At 45.0% G+C, this 16,125-nt stretch overlaps 1 protein-coding gene across 1 annotated transcript in view; it reads left to right on the top strand.

The window, feature by feature from the left end:
• The window catches only part of FAM120C (family with sequence similarity 120C), a 326,238-nt gene that overhangs the window by 226,663 nt on the left and 83,450 nt on the right, over positions 1-16,125 (top strand). The window contains exon 11 of the mRNA XM_030194274.1: positions 13,435-13,549. Within this exon, the coding sequence (XP_030050134.1) occupies positions 13,435-13,549 (115 nt within the window). The remainder of the gene's footprint in view (positions 1-13,434; positions 13,550-16,125) is intronic.

Below are 16,125 nucleotides of genomic sequence, written 5' to 3'. Positions count from 1 at the left end.
AAGGGGGGGGGGATACAAGGGGGGAGGGGAGAGTGGATAAAATAGACTATGGTAAACAAGAATCGGGGATATGGGAGAAGTATGGGAGGGCGAGGGGATCTTAGCTCACTCAGGGAAATGGAAACAGGGAGAGCCAGGTATAGACAAGGAGGACAGCAGCAGAGAGGGGTCCATATAATGTATGATGTCTGACATAACACTGTTGTTTTTAAATGCCAGAGGTCTAAACATCCCTTGTAAGAGACAGCTCCTTTATTACGAGTTACTCCGTCTTCGGGTGGATGTGGTCCTGATACAGGAGACCAAGTTTAAGCCTAAGCATGAATATCTCTGTCGCCACAAAATTTCCCCAAGATATATTTTGCTTCCAGTGTAGATAATACCAAAAGTAGGGGAGTCATGATAATGTTTAATGGACCCAAGCCGTGGAATATTCTAAAGGTGATACGGGACAAAGGAGGAAGATACATATTAGTGGTGTTCTCTTTAGCGGGGCAGACTTATACGGTGATGAATGTATATGGGCCAAATGCAAATCAAAGAGAATTTATAGATGTTCTGGAAGGCCCCTTTTCAAAGCATATGGAGGGCTCATTGTTGATTGGGGGGGATTGTAACCTCACGTTAGAGCCTCTTCTAGACAATTCTTCCGACACAATAAAATATTCCAAGAGAGATAGACGCAGACTGCAGGAATTTATAACACAGTGGCAATTAATAGATATGTGGAGGTGCAGACATCCAACCACAAGAAGCTTATACGCACAGTTCTAGCCACAGCTCCTTTTCTAGGATAGACTTCTGGCTGGGGGATAGATCGCTTAATAATCAGGTGGATAGCACTCAGATAATACCGTGCACTTGGTCGGATCATCAATCGGTCCTCCAGATGACCCCCCCCCCCCCCAAAATCCCCGGAAAGAGACGCGTAGGTGGAGACTAGATGATGGACTCCTACTGGACCCGTCTAATGTGGCCGCCCTATAACTCCATCTTAAAGAATATGTTCAATTTAATGACAATGGGGAGGTAACGTCTACGATGCTGTGGGAGGGACTTAAAGCGGTTATGCGTGGCCATATCATAGCGCTGAGAGCTCACAATAGGAAAGTGCACTCAGCGGCTGAAGCCAAATTCTGGGCAGAACTAGAGCGGGTAGAGGCACAGCTACACAGTGATGGGGCCTGATCGACTGTAACCTTACAAGACCAGGCCCAAAAGATCCGGCACCAGCTGAGTGACTTAGAACTAGCTGACCTGGCTGAGAAGCTACAACAGGTCCTTCAGTCCCACTTTGAATTTGGAAATAAGGCCAGTAACCTGTTAACTTACAAACTGAAGCAAAGACATAGTCGGAATATGATCACGAACATACAAAACAGAGGAGGGAGGAACCATTCGGATTCAGAAAACATAAAGTTAGCATTTAAAGAGTTCTATGAGACATTATATACCCCGGAATCTGAGCCAACACTGGCGGGGATACAGGACTACTTAAAGGATATAGACCTCCCCTCTCTGCCCGAGATTGCGAATAAGTATTTGTCGGCCCCGTTCGAATTAGACGAGATAACTCAGGCGATTAAGGAGCTACCAGTGGGTAAGGCTCCGGAAGCGGATGGATTTACTAATCAGTTCTACAGAGTTTTCGGTAAACATCTGGCCCCACTGCTGATGAGGGTTTTCAACTCCCTTGAAGAGAGTCCGGAGGTTCCCCCTACTTGGAACTTGGCTACTATTACGCTCATACACAAGCAGGGCAAAGATCCCCAACAGTGCGGGTCCTATAGACCCATATCTCTTCTGGGAGTTGACTATAAAATCTTTACGAAGATATTAGCGGGTCAGCTGCAAAGGTACCTCTCGTCCCTGGTGCATGAGGATCAGGCGGGCTTTGTCCAGGGGAGACAGATGTTTGACAACATCCGCCAAGCTCTTCAGATGGTATCCCATGTACAAGAAACTAAAATCCCGTTGTGTATCCTCTCGTTAGACGCAGAAAAGGCCTTTGACCGCGTTAGCTGGCCATTCCTTTTGCGGTGCTAGAGAAGATGGGTATCTCCGGCCACTTTGTGCACTGGCTTCGCCCGATCTCTAAGGAACCGTCGGCCGCGGTACGGGGTCAGTGGCACTATGTCCCAACCATTTCGCCTACATAGAGGGACGAGACAGTGCTGTGCACTCTCCCCTTTGCTGTTCGCAATAATCATGGAACCCCTAGCAGTAAAAATTCGACAGCATCCGGAGATCCAAAGCCCGAGACTGGGGGGACGGGAGACTCAAGTTCTCTTTTTTGCAGACGATATCTTGCTTATGTTAAGTGAACCCTTGGTCTCGTTTCCCCTGGTGCAAGAAGAGCTTGAGGGCCTATGGGGCAATGTGAGGCTTTAAAATTAATTTTGACAAGTCAGAGGCTCTGGATGTAAACATCCCCGACCAACAGAGGACTTTCGTCCAGTCCTCCTTCTCGTTTAGGTGGGCACCCCGATATATTAGGTACCTGGGGTTAACATCCCCCGGCGAATTGAAGAGCTGTTCCTGGTGAACTTTCCCTGAAGTGACAAGACGGCTATTTAAGGATCTCCATAGGTGGGAGGGCTTGACCCTATCTTAGATGGGGAGCATAAATGCGGTAAAAATGGTGCTCCTCCCCAAGATTCTTTACTTGTTTATGGCCCTACCAATAACATTACTGAATAAATTCATCCAAGGGATACAGGGCAAAGTCTTTTCTTTCATTTGGAAAAAAAGACCCCCACGGGTGCGCAGAGAAGTAATGTACCAGGCTAGGGAGGTATGGGGGTTCCTTCCCTTCAGTCATACTATCACGCAGCACACCTTAGAATCTTAGCAACCTGGCTACAAGGAGGGGAAAAAATCTGGACAAAGCTGGAGCAAGGGTGGATGGGGCCCTTCCCACTGCAGGCTATCCCATGTCTTCCCAAACAGATGTTAGCAGAGATAACACGGAGAAGCCCCCTATTGATCCAGGGGCCCTTGGGAATCTGGAATAAATTAAGAGAAAAATTTTATCCTGGGCGAAAGTATTTCAAACACATGTATCTTCGCTTTGCCCCTGATTTTGGTCCGGGGCTCCAAGATGCGGCATATAGGGCGTGGGAGGGAATGGGACTGTGCACGCTAGGACAGATGTGGGAAGAAAATGCAGTGGTAAAGTTGGAAGTATTATGTCAAGAATATGGGCTGTCTCCCCTACAGACCTTTCAATATTATCAGGGTAAGGATTTTCTTACTAGGAGGGCACAGGGGGATCTTCACCTATCAGAAACAGACTTAGAAAAAGGAATGATGGGAGGAGGAGGCCGAGAGGGTATATCAAGGATATATAGAGTGTTGTTACAGTATGGAAATCCAGTTGAGTATTACTTATCCAAATGGGAAAAGGTCATAGGAGCGACACATACTCCCTCTCAATGGAATAAGATGCTCAGATCATTACTCCAGGTATCAGTGTCCAGTGCGCTAGTAGAAAATGGACATAAATGCTCTACAGTTGGTATTATACGCCAAAACGCTTAGTTACAATGTTCAAAACAGGTTCTGACCTATGCTGGCGTCATTGTGGTCAGGTAGGAGACGTGGCACATATCTGGTGGGCCTGTAGCCTTGCACAGCAGTATTGGAGGGATGTATTGAACCTGTTGTGGGAGATTACTTAGATACGCTATCCCCTGAAGTTGGAATACTGCCTACTACATGGTAGACCTCCAGATGTGGTGGTGTCAACACAGCGGTTCGCTGCACAATTGTTTGTGGCGAGTAAACTGGTCCTGGCAGCGAAATGGAAGCAGCCCATTCTCCCAGACCGGCGGGCAATTTTAAACAAGTTGGACTATATTTGCCTGATGTCAAAACTCACTGCACTACGACAGGGACAGTTGATTATTCACAACAAAACATGGGAACGGTATGATCAATGGACTTACTTGCGCAATACTTCAGATCCCCACATTAGTGAATCAGGAGGGGAGGTGGGAGGAGTGGGGGGATAGAATGAGTTAGAGGTAGATAGGAGGGGGAGAGGAGGGATACAGTTGAACTTAACACAGGAAGACTTCTGTATGCATATTGATTAAGTATGAACAAATTTATGTTATTGTGATCAATGTCATATGCGGTTGTAAAGCTGATTATTGAAACCAATAAAAAAAAAAAAACAAGCAGGGGGGCACCGGATCTCGTCCCCTGTGTCGGGAAGCCGTCCAGATGTGGCTTTGGGCTCGCCGTCATGGCATGTTTCTCCAAGCCACGTATCTGGCAGGCGTAAACAACAGTCTGGTTGACAGGTTGAGCAGGATAATGCAACCTCACGAGTGGTCACTCAACATGGGCGTTGTACGCAGGACCTTCCGGGAGTGGGGCACCCCCTCAGTAGATCTTTTTGCCACTCAGATCAATCACAAGGTCCCTCAGTTCTGTTCCAGACTTCAGGCCCACGACAGACTAGCGTCAGATGCTTTTCTCCTGCATTGGGGGAAGGGCCTTCTGTATGCATTTCCTCCCATACCTCTGGTGGGGAAGACTTTGCTGAAACTCAGGCAAGGTTGCGGAACTATGATTCTGATTGCTCCTTTTTGGCCGCGTCAGATCTGGTTCTTTCTTCTTCTGGTGTTGTCCTCCGAAGAAGTGGAAATTGGAGTGTTTTCCAACCCTCATCACTCAGAACGAGGGGTCGCTTCTGCATCCCAACCTCCAGTCTCTGGCCCTCACGTCCTGGATGTTGAGAGCTTAGAATTCGCCTCCTTGGGTCTTTCTGAGGGTGTCTCCCGAGTCTTGCTTCCAGAAAAGATTCCACAAAGAGGTGTTACTCTTTTAAATGGAGGAGGTTTGCTGTCTGGTGTGACAGCAAGGCTCTAGATCCTCGCTCTTGTCCTACACAGACCCTGCTTGAATACCTTCTAGTCAGAGTCTGGTCTCAAGACCAACTCCGTAAGAGTTCATCTTAGTGCGATTAGTGCTTACCATCAACGTGTGGAAGGTCAGCCTATCTCTGGACAGCCTTTAGTTGTTCGCTTCATGAGAGGTTTGCTTTTGTCAAAGTTCCCTGTCAAACCTCCACCAGTGCCATGGGCTCTCAAAGTCGTTCTCACCCAGCTGATGAAGCCTCCTTTTGAGCCACTGGATTCCTACCATCTGAAGTACTTGACCTGGAAGGTCATTTTCTTGGTGGCTGTTAATTCAGCTCGTAGGGTCAGTGAGCTGCAAGCCTTGGTAGCCCATGCTCCTTATACCAAATTTCATCACAATGGAGTAGTCCTCCGTATGACCCCCAGAGTTCTTGCCGAAGGTGGTGTCGGAGTTCCATCTGAACCAGTCAGTTGTCTTGCCAACATTCTTCCCCCGTCCTCATACCTGCCCTGCTTGAACGTCAGTTGTATACATTGGACTGCAAGAGAGCATTGGCCTTCTATGTGGAGCGGACAAGCCCCTTCAGACAGTCCACCTAAATGTTTGTTTCTTTCGATCCCAACAGAAGGGGAGTGGCTGTTGGGAAACGCACCATTTCCAATTGGCTAGCAGATTTCATTTCCTTCACTTATGCCCAAGCTGGGCTGACTCTTGAGGGTCATGTCACGGCTCATAGTGTTAGAGCCATGGTAGCGTCGGTGGCTCACTTGAAGTCAGCCACTGTTGAAGAAATTTGCAAGGCTGCGACGATCAGTCCACACATTCACATCTCATTACTGCCTTCAGCAGGATTCCCGATGCGACAGTCGGTTTGGGCAGTCGGTGCTGCAGAATCTGTTTGGGGTTTAGATTCCAACTCCACCCCTCTAGGCCCATTTTTATTCTGTTCCAGGCTGCACTCAGATGTTTCTTCGTAGGTCAATCTTTATGTCTTCGCCGTTGCGAGGCTCAATTGACCTTCTTTTATTGTTTTGAGTGAGCCTGGGGGCTAGGGATATCCCATTAGTGAGAACAAGCAGCCTGCTTGTCCTCGGAGAAAGCGAAGATACTTACCTGAAGCAGGTATTCTACAAGGACAGCAGGCTGATTGTTCTCACCAACCCGCCCACCTCCCCTTTGGAGTTGTTGTTCTTTATTTGCTTTTTGATATAACTGAGGTGAGAACGGACGCGGGCGGGCGGGAAGATGGCTGCGCATGCGCAGTGCATCTGTCCCGCTCTCCGGAAGCTGTCTAAAGTTTGTTGATTTTGCTGGGAAAATCTCCGTTTCTGGGCCACCCGTGGACGCCGACCATCAGTGAGAACAATCAGCCTGCTGTCCTTGGAGAATACCTACTACAGGTAAGTATCTTCGCTTTATCTTGTTGGGCAGACTGGATGTTCAGGTCTTTATCTGTTACTATGTTACTATGACGTGTTGCGGGTTACGGCCCGCAGTATGTCTGTCATGGCACATCGGCAACGCTGGTTGTGGCATTGGGCAGTGTAGGCAGCATCAAAGTCATGTCTAGTTAAACTACCCTTTCTGGGCAAGTGGCTATGTATAGAAGATCTCAGTAACTTGGTGAAAGAACTGGGAGAAACTAAGCCGCAGTTTTGTCTTCTGCAAAGACAAAGAAGTACTTGCAAGCTTAAAGACTGACAGGTGGTAACAGAGCGTGCGTACATCTCAGAACAAAAATGAAAGTGCCAGCACACATTGCCTTTCTGTGCATAAATATCAGCCCACAAAAATGTTTATTTCAAGAAATTTTTGCAAGGCTGATACCTTTGTGCACAAGAAGCTGTACTTCGAAATCTTTGCACACATGCTTTTGGCAGGCTTCAACCCCCGCTCCCCTCCCCACCGGAATAGCATGCAACTTTTGCATGCATAAAATTTGCATTTATTAGCTCTCTGCCTGTATCTCAGCTTTGGAAATTGATTATCTGGTGAAAGAAGGAGCTGTTATAACTAGGTTGGTCAAGAAGGAATATAAAATGTTCTGTGGTTTATGATCTTTGTTTGGTCTCGGCCTAAAAAATGTAGCCGAACCCCCTACCCTGACCCGACCCCCCCCCCCCCCCCCCCCCCAAAGTCTGGTTGGGTGAATAATGAAACAGGACTTGAATAAAATAAGCCAATCTTTCAAAAGTTTTCACAGAAAGAGTAGTGAATACATGGAATAGTTTTCTAACATAACGAATGTCAGTTCAGGAAAATATGTGGGAGGCACAGTGTGTCTTAAGTAAAAGGAAATGAAAGTAAAGGCAGAGAGCAAAGCTTTCTGGGCAAGTACTGCAATATTTATTTAATTTTTATTGCATTTGTATCCCACATTTTCCCACCTATTTGCAGGCTCAATGTGGCTTACAGAGTTTGGTTATGACATAATCATTCCATGATATCAGATACAATTAGTAAAGTATCAAGACTTAGGTGAGGGAAGAGAGAAGGAAGGTGTTAGGCAAGATATAAGGTGAACTGTAGTAGTTGGGTGAGTTGGTGAGGTAGTTTGTAAGGCTATGGATTCTCTTTGTAGGCCTTGTTGAATAGATGTGTCTTCAGAGATTTGCAGAAATTAGTTATTTCGTCGATAGATTTCAGAGCTGTAGGTAGTGCATTCCATAGCTGCGTGCTCATGTAAGAGAAGGTGGTGGCTGTCATATTCTGTTTCTATGTAATAACAAATTTGTGTTCTGTATTCCTCCAGTTTTCCCGTGCCACTTAGGGCTGGCGTTAGAGAATGTCAACCAGGGAAATTATCCTGTGCCATGGAGCTCCAAGCCTGCCTCAAATCTAAAGGAATTTAATACTGGGTCAATCCCTAGAGTACTGGGGGAGAAAACTGGATGTCCACTGAGAACTTTCTATAACATTACATCTATCTTAAATTTCATTTGGAGAGTGGAACAGAAGGACTCAGTATAGGCTGCTCCTGCAGCCCGAGCTAGTTTTCAGTGAGTCATACCGCTAAATGCGGCTCACCTGTGCAGTTCTATACATCATTGCTTGTCCTCCAAAAGTTCACACTTTTTTTTTTTTTTTAATATTTTCTTTTCATAAAGTGAAACCCCTTACAACAAAATCAAAAGTTCTCCCTGAACATCCCGCATCCCCTAAGTTCACCTGGAGGATAACTCAAAATTACTGAAAATATAATGAGCAGAGCCTAATTATAAAAACGACTCTCTTAACTCAACAACACTATCGACACTGGACATGAAGGACCCTGCAGGAGCCAACTTTTCTGGTCTGCTTGTAGTTGTAATATTCACTGAAGGGTTTAACCGCGTCCAACAGAAATCTCTGTTTCAAGACAGGCTCTTCCTCAGGGACACCAGTGTATTTCCTTATTGCTCCTCCAATTTTTGTTTCCCCGTTCACAGCATAGGCACCCTTTGAACAGGCTATAAATGATGTCCATTACGCGACTGTGTCACTCTTAGACCTCAGCGCTTGTTCTGAAAGTCACTGAGGAGATTTACTTAAGTAAATCGTATACAGCTGTAACTTCCACTCTAAACTATTCATGAATGGCGGCCCAGCAGACGGAGGGGACGTGCGAGATATTGGACTGAAGACATGCAGGGGCCACAAACGAGATCTTACACTCCGCAGACGCTAGTGGTCAATATATCAGGTATCCCCCTGACACAAGAACAAAAAAGCCTTTGGGACAAAGGATTGTCATTTGTTCCTTCTGTGAAGCATGACCCGTTTACGGCCAGAAGAGATTTGGCTAGAATCATACAGTCTTCACAAATTAAATTATTTTTTTAGACTCTCAAACTACAGATGACGCAATGTTCAGACCACAATCAACTTGGTCCCCTCCTGGCAAGTTGGACCCTGCCATCCATACCTTTAAAGAATTAGTGCTCCGAGATATCACAGCGTTGGAACAGAACTCTTCCAAGAGATTTTACAACAACTTTACGTTGGTTCAGAAACAAGCTTTACAGCAATTTAAAACCGATTCACGTCTCGTAATTAAACCAGCAGACAAGGGTGGGGTGGTGGTGATCTGGCACCGCAAGGATTATGAAGAAGTTGTTCTACAACATTTGAATAACACTACATGGTATACTCGATTAAGTGAAGATCCAACATCTCAATTGAGTGCAGAAATTGCCCAGTTGGTAGACAAAGCTACAACTTCAGGTCAGCTTACTAAAGCTGAACAAAAATTTTTGAAAGTTAAACATCCAAGCATTTCTAAATTTTATATGGTCCCAAAGATCCACAAAACGTTGCAAAAACCCCTGGGGAGACCCACTCTGCCCTTGAGAAGGGACAGTGTTAGAACCCTTGTCTAAGTTTTTGGACCATTTTTTTGAAACCTTTTGTTTCGCACACTCAATCATATCTAAGGGATACAACTGATTTTCGCACTAAAATATGTACAGTTCAGAACTTACCGCCAAATAGCTTATTGGTAACTATGGATATCAAAACGCTATATACAAGTATCCCTCAATCAGCAGCAATTGATGGTGTTGACTCAATGTTTAAAGGATAGATCTAATACCCATCGGGTCTCTAGTTCCTTTTTGACTAACATTGCAAGCTTAATTTTGACGAAAAATGACTTTGTATTTGACAATAAGCTTTATTTGCAAAAGCAAGGAGTGGCCATGGGCACTGCCGCAGCCCTGAGCATTGCAAGTCTTTTTGTTGCTGAGTTTGAACGAAGTCACATTTATCCGTTAGGTTGGATTGTTCACATATTAAATTGGGTAAGATTCATAAACAATAACTTTTTCATATGGACAGATACCCAACAACAACTGGAACAATTCATGAGGTGGATTCATACTCTGGATTGCCATTTGCAGTTCACCTATACATGCAGCTTGAACCAAGCATCTTTTCTGGATACTTTGGTGGTAAGAGAAGCTGACCACCTAACAACTACAGTATATCGTAAAGTGACAGAAACAGTTACTTACAGTATGACAGTTGTCATCCACAGCTCCTAAAGAAAGCCATTCTTGCGGATTCGGAGAATTTGTAGCTTCTTGGGAGATTTTCAAAAGCAAGCCCAAGTTTTGACTCCACGTTTTTTGGAAAAAGGTTATCTGCCCCTTGTGGTAAAGCAGGCCTATTACCGGGCTTGTTATGCCAATCTGGATCTGCTTTTACAATGTACCCACAGAAAACCACAGGATAGACAAATTTGCATTTTACCTCATTTGAACAAATCAGCTCATATAGCTTGGATCATTCATACCCATTGGCATGTTTTACAACTTCACAAGATCTTCCGTTCTCACCCCTACATTGTGGCTTGGATCTCTTTCAGGGAGAGAAAACTAACAACTTATAGCAGCAGCTTCAGAGAGCATTTTCCATCTCACAGATAGGCTGCAGAGAATACCTTCTCCTGCTTTAGACTTAGCCTGGCCTCAGAATGACATCCTATAGTATATCTCCTATCAAACTGAGCTCTCTTTTTCATCAAGCACTGCCATTTCCTCCCCTCACCCTCCCCACTGACAGTTTGAACTTCGTGGGTGTGGCTTGGATCTCTTTCAGGGAGAGAAAACTAACAACTTATAGCAGCAGCTTCAGAGAGCATTTTCCATCTCACAGATAGGCTGCAGAGAATACCTTCTCCTGCTTTAGACTTAATCCCACCCACCCTACCCCTCTACCCACCCACCCCTAGAGTGACATGTCTTATATAACCTCCCTATCAACCCACTCATTACCTCACCCATTTCTATTCTTCTATCACCTTCTCCCACTACTCCAACCAGAGTTACACCTAATCACACTGACCACCCTTCAACATCTTCTGTCCTTCTGTGACTGTTCTCTTGTGCTTGACTGCTTAAATATTTTAAATTTAAATGCTTTACTTTTTGTCTATTAGATTGTAAGCTCTTTGAGCAGGGACTGTCTTTCTTCTGTGTTTGTACAGCGCTGCGTACACTTTGTAGCGCTCTAGAAATGTTAAATAGTAGTAGTAGTTTTCAAGGGGAAAAAAATCGTTCCAATTATTTGACGACATCTACAGTTTCCTCTCAGACTCAACAGCAAAATTGAATGCACAAGGGTCATGAACCTTGTGGCCATTGCAGAGCCTGTCCAATGTCTCGTACATTACAGTTTTGGCAACATCCTAGGACATTGAAAGGATATATGTTGTATGCAGATACTGTTTATAAACTCGAGTGGTATATGTTTTAATATGCCCGTGTTCCAAAATGTATGTGGGACGCACGTGAAGGACCATACGTACTGAGGGGGAGAGGGATCTTGGGGTGATAGTATCCGAGGATCTGAAGGCGACAAAACAGTGTGACAAGGCGGTGGCTGTAGCGAGAAGGTTGCTAGGCTGTATAGAGAGAGGTGTGATCAGCAGAAGAAAGGAAGTGTTGATGCCCCTGTACAAGTCGTTGGTCAGGCCCCACCTGGAGTATTGTGTTCAGTTTTGGAGGCCGTACCTTGCGAAGGATGTTAAAAAAAAAAATGGAAGTGGTGCAAAGAAAAGCTACGAGAATGGTACGGGATTTGCGTTCCAAGACGTATGAAGAGAGACTTGCTGACCTGAACATGTACCCTGGAGGAAAGGAGGAACAGGGGTGATATGATACAGACATTCAAATATTTGAAAGGTATTAATCCGCAAACAAATCTTTTCCGGAGATGGGAAGGCGGTAGAACGAGAGGACATGAAATGAGGTTGAAGGGGGTCAGCCTCAGGAATGATGTCAGGAAGTATTTTTTCACAGAGAGGGTGGTGAATGCTTGGAATGCCCTCCCGCGGGAGGTGGTGGAGATGAAAACGGTAACGGAATTCAAACATGCGTGGGATGTGCAGAAGGAATGAATCCTCAGAAGCTTAGCCGAAATTGGGTGGGGGAAAGAGGGGTCGGTGGTTGGGAGGCGAGGATAGTGGAGGGCAGACTTATACAGTCTGTGCCAGAGCCAGTGATGGGAGGCGGGACTGGTGGTTGGGAGGCGGGAAGTACTGCTGGGCAGACTTGTACGGTCTGTGCCCTGAATAAGGCAGGTACAAATCAAGGTAAGGTATACACATATGTTTGTCTTGTTGGGCAGACTGGATGGACCGTGCAGGTCTTTTTCTGCCGTCATCTACTATGTTACTAGTGCTTGAGCGAACATTGGAACAGATTAAAGAACAAAAATTGTGACTACCCCGATGGTGAATCATTACCTTGAATTGAGTCATATGTTTGAGAATATGCAGTGGTTTGTTATAGAACAGATTAACCGCAATTTTTGAAGGGGATTGGGAGAGTTACATGTCAATGAGGGAGCAATTTTGGATTTTTGAACTTGATTCAGTGGCCCCCAAAGAGTTTGAATGAGAGTGTGGAGTGGACTGCTACACTGTGAAATTCACCATTCATGAATAGTTTAGAATGGAAGTTAAAACTGTATACGATTTACGTAAGTAAATCTCCTCAGTAACTTTAAGCGCAAGCGCTGAGGTCTAAGAGTGATGCAGTCGTGTAATGGGCGTCATTTACTGCCTGTTTAAAGGGTGCCTATGCCATGAACGTGGAAACACAAATTGGAGGAGCAATAAGGAAGTACACTGGCGTCCCTGAGGAAGAGCCTGTCTTGAAACAGAGATTTCTGTTGGACGCGGTTAAACCCTTCAGTGAATATTAAAACTATAAGCAGCCCAGAAAAGTTGGCTCCTGCAGGGTCCTTCATGTCCAGTGTCGATAGTGTTGTTGAGTTAAGAGAGTCGTTTTTATAATTAGGCTCTGCTTTTGATATTTTCAGTAATTTTTTGTTATCCTCCAGGTGAACTTAGGGGATGTGGGATGTTCAGGGAGAACTTTTGAACTGTTGATTTGATTTTGTTGTAAGGGATTTCACTTTATGTAAAGAAAAGATTTTTTTTTAAAAAGGGAGTGTGAACTTTTGGAGGACAAGCAATGATGTATAGAGCTGCACAGGTGAGCCGCATTTAGCGGTATGACTCACTGAAAACTAGCTCGTGCTGCAGGAGCAGCCTATACTGAGTCCTTCTGTTCCGCTCTCCAAACAAAATTTAAGGTAGACGTAATGTTGTAGAAAGTTCTCCATGGACATCCAGTTTTCTCCCCTACGTTCTACCAGTAGTCTAGGGATTGACTCAGTAGTATTAAGTTTAACTCTTGTCCCTCCCTGAAGGGAGTTTTCTTGACAGTATCAAATCTAAAGGAGGCATAACCTGAAAATGGACTTTTGAGGCCTCTTCCCCTATTTCTGCCCTGGGCGCCTGCATGTCAAACACTGGCCCCGTTGCTACTGATGTGTTGAGTTTTAAGTAGGACACTTTATGATGTTTCTCTCTTGGGAGAAGAGCATTTCCTTGGGATGCTGCTCAGTATGTTGCTGCCATTGGGAAGGGAGCACATTCATAGCGTGCTTGCAGTATGTTTCTGTGGATCTCTGCTTAATGTCTTTCTGCAAAGAGGGAATTGTTTCTGTGGGATACAATCTGGTATGTCTTTGAGAGAGGACACATTTCATTGCTGTCCTGTTTCATCTATTTCACAGTTACATGATGCAGTGGCCGGGTGGCAGGATCCTACTCCGACATGAGCTAGATGCTTTCCTGGCTCAGGCAGTTTCTGGCCAACTGTATGAACCAGATCAGCTGCAGGAGTTGAAGGTAGGTTTACTTAGTCTCCCTTTAAGGACTGGGGCTGTTGTGATGTATATTCCTGCTACTCAAACATAAGGGATGGGGGAAAAGATTTTGGCAGTAAACATGTTTCTTTGAGGACAAGCAAGATATAGAAATTCTCACACATGGGTGACATTTGACAGAGGCCTTTTCCCCTGCCTTGAAATATAGATCTTTTGAGACAGAGGAAATGATGGCAGATAAACCGTATGGCCTATCATGTCTGTCCATTCATAGCATCTACTATCCTGTCCTCTCCTGTTCAGATTGTACATGCTTGTCACATACCATGTAAAATGAGTTTATCTTGTTGGGCAGACTGGATGGACCGTACAGGTCTTTATCTGCCGTCATTTACTATGTTACTATGTTTGTCCCATGCTTTATTGAATATATAGGATGCCACAGTGCTTGCTGTTGGACATACTATATAACACTCATTGCTCCAATGTGGCAGACAACAGTTCTTGCGAGCCACTGGAAAAGCCTTATCGGAGTTAAGTGTCAACAAGGGCCATATTGGAGCCTTCGACTCTTTGTTTTGTGGTGGGGTTTTTTTTGTTTGTTTTATGTTTTTAACTTACTCTGGTTTTTGGAAGTTTGGTGTCTTCTTTCAGGGTATTGTTTATAGGGCACTCCCTTCTTGCCTCTAAAGGGAGCTGAACAGAAGAGATTAGAAAAAAGCAAGCCTTTCTGGCAAAGGGAAAACACTTAGTTCAGTTTGTCTCTTTTATAATAATGCTAAAATTTATTAGAGTAAATAAATGGTTACAATAAAAATTCTTTATCCCGGTATTACAGAAAATTGAATTCTTATTTATATCGGTCCAAATTTCAGTATAAGGAAAATAAAATCTCTCTCTCTCCCCTTTGGAAGCTGTCAGATTCTGACCTAGTACAAAAGGTACCTAGGCTGAAAACTGAAGCTTAATTTTGTCCAATCACTTAATACCTTATATTTTCTCTCTTATCTGGTATTCTTCAACTCTGACCCCTAAGGTCATCTTCACATAATTCTGTTTCTTTGGCATTTTTCTCAAATATTCATCATTTGCCCTTTGTAACCTCTTTACCTATCACTCATTGTGGTCCTTCACTGAAAATGTCCCTGTGTTATGTTAAAAGCCTGTTTGAAACAAACAAACAGACACTTAGTTAAAGCTTATAGCCCATTACGAGGGTTAAGCAAGCTTGTCTATGGTCTGTGAGAAAACCAAGACACAAGCTAGCTAATTGCCCTACTAGATAGAAAAAGGAATGTTATACAAAGCTGACCAATTTGAAAAACCAAACATCTCTATACAGTATATGACTAGTCTGCTGAGTCAGTCAGGATGGGGAGAGGTAAGAAGGGGCTAGGTATAATGTGGTCAGTTCGATGGGTGCAGCACATAGTGATGGAAAGGGGCGGTTTGGGAAGTTGGGGTGGGGGGAGGTAAATTTGGGTTGTTTTTCTATATGAAGGGTTAGGAAAGCACTGTAATAAGGCACCAAGAGCAAAGAGGGCTGCTGATTCATGGGTGGATTCTTTACTGTTTTATATCGGTTTGGTGGCAGTTCACTTATAGGGAACATGATGAAGTTATGAGAGCTGATGGGGAAGGCTACAACCTGGAACTGGCTTCTCTGCTTTGTGGGAAGATCGCTTCCTTGATGTTGTTGAGGCCTTTGACCCGGTTAAGAAATGGTTAGACTGAGGGGTTTCGTCTCCCATAAAGTTTTCAAAGATTTTGCAGCCTCTACATAGGCAAAAGGCTTCCATAGCATTTCTTCAGGAAACCCACTTGGATTCACTTGAACACGGTAAACGTCAGAGATGGTGGGGAGCTATGTTGAGGCCCCAGCAGTAGGCAAAAAGGCAGGGGAATCATTTTTAGAAAGGGGATGGATGTAGTGGGGCACAAAATTATAAAGGATAAAGACGGAAGATTTTACAGTGGTGTCTGTTAGTATAGATAAATGCCTGCTAGTACAGTACTTCTCAATCCAGTCTACAGGGCAGGGGTGTAGCTAAGGGTGGGCCCAGGCCCACCTAGTTTTGCCTCAGGCCCACCCAGAAGCACAGTCCCTCCTGCAGTTACAACACATCATGTCTTCCTCACCCTCTCCCACCCCCGCCTCATCACTTCCACTTTGCTATCGGCGCTGCCTGGCATCAACTCACAGACACAGCGTCCTGCTGCGGGGCCTTCCCTCTAATGCAACTTCCTGTTTATGCAGGGCGGGATGCAGCAGAAGGAAGGTCCCAGAGCAGGACGCCGCGTCTGTGAGCTGCTGCCAGGCAGCACTTGATGATAAAGTGCAAGTGCTGTGGCGCAGGTGGGAGAGGGTGAGGAAGACATAGAGATGTCGGAACTGCAGGAGCAGGACACCGCATCTGTGAGTTGCTGCCAGGCAGCTCCAATAGCATTAAATTCAAGCGCTACGACGGAGATGGGAGAGGATGAGGAAGATAATGGTGTGCTGGCCCTGCAAGGGGAGGGGGCTGAAGGGAAGGGAGAGATGCTGGACTTGGGGGGTGTAAGGAAGATATGGAGATTATGGACTTGGGGGAGTAAGGA

The sequence above is a fragment of the Microcaecilia unicolor genome, chromosome 2 (genome assembly GCF_901765095.1).
Source record: "Microcaecilia unicolor chromosome 2, aMicUni1.1, whole genome shotgun sequence".
NCBI classification, from domain to species: Eukaryota; Metazoa; Chordata; class Amphibia; order Gymnophiona; family Siphonopidae; genus Microcaecilia; species Microcaecilia unicolor.
This window is presented reverse-complemented; position numbering and strand designations above follow the sequence as displayed.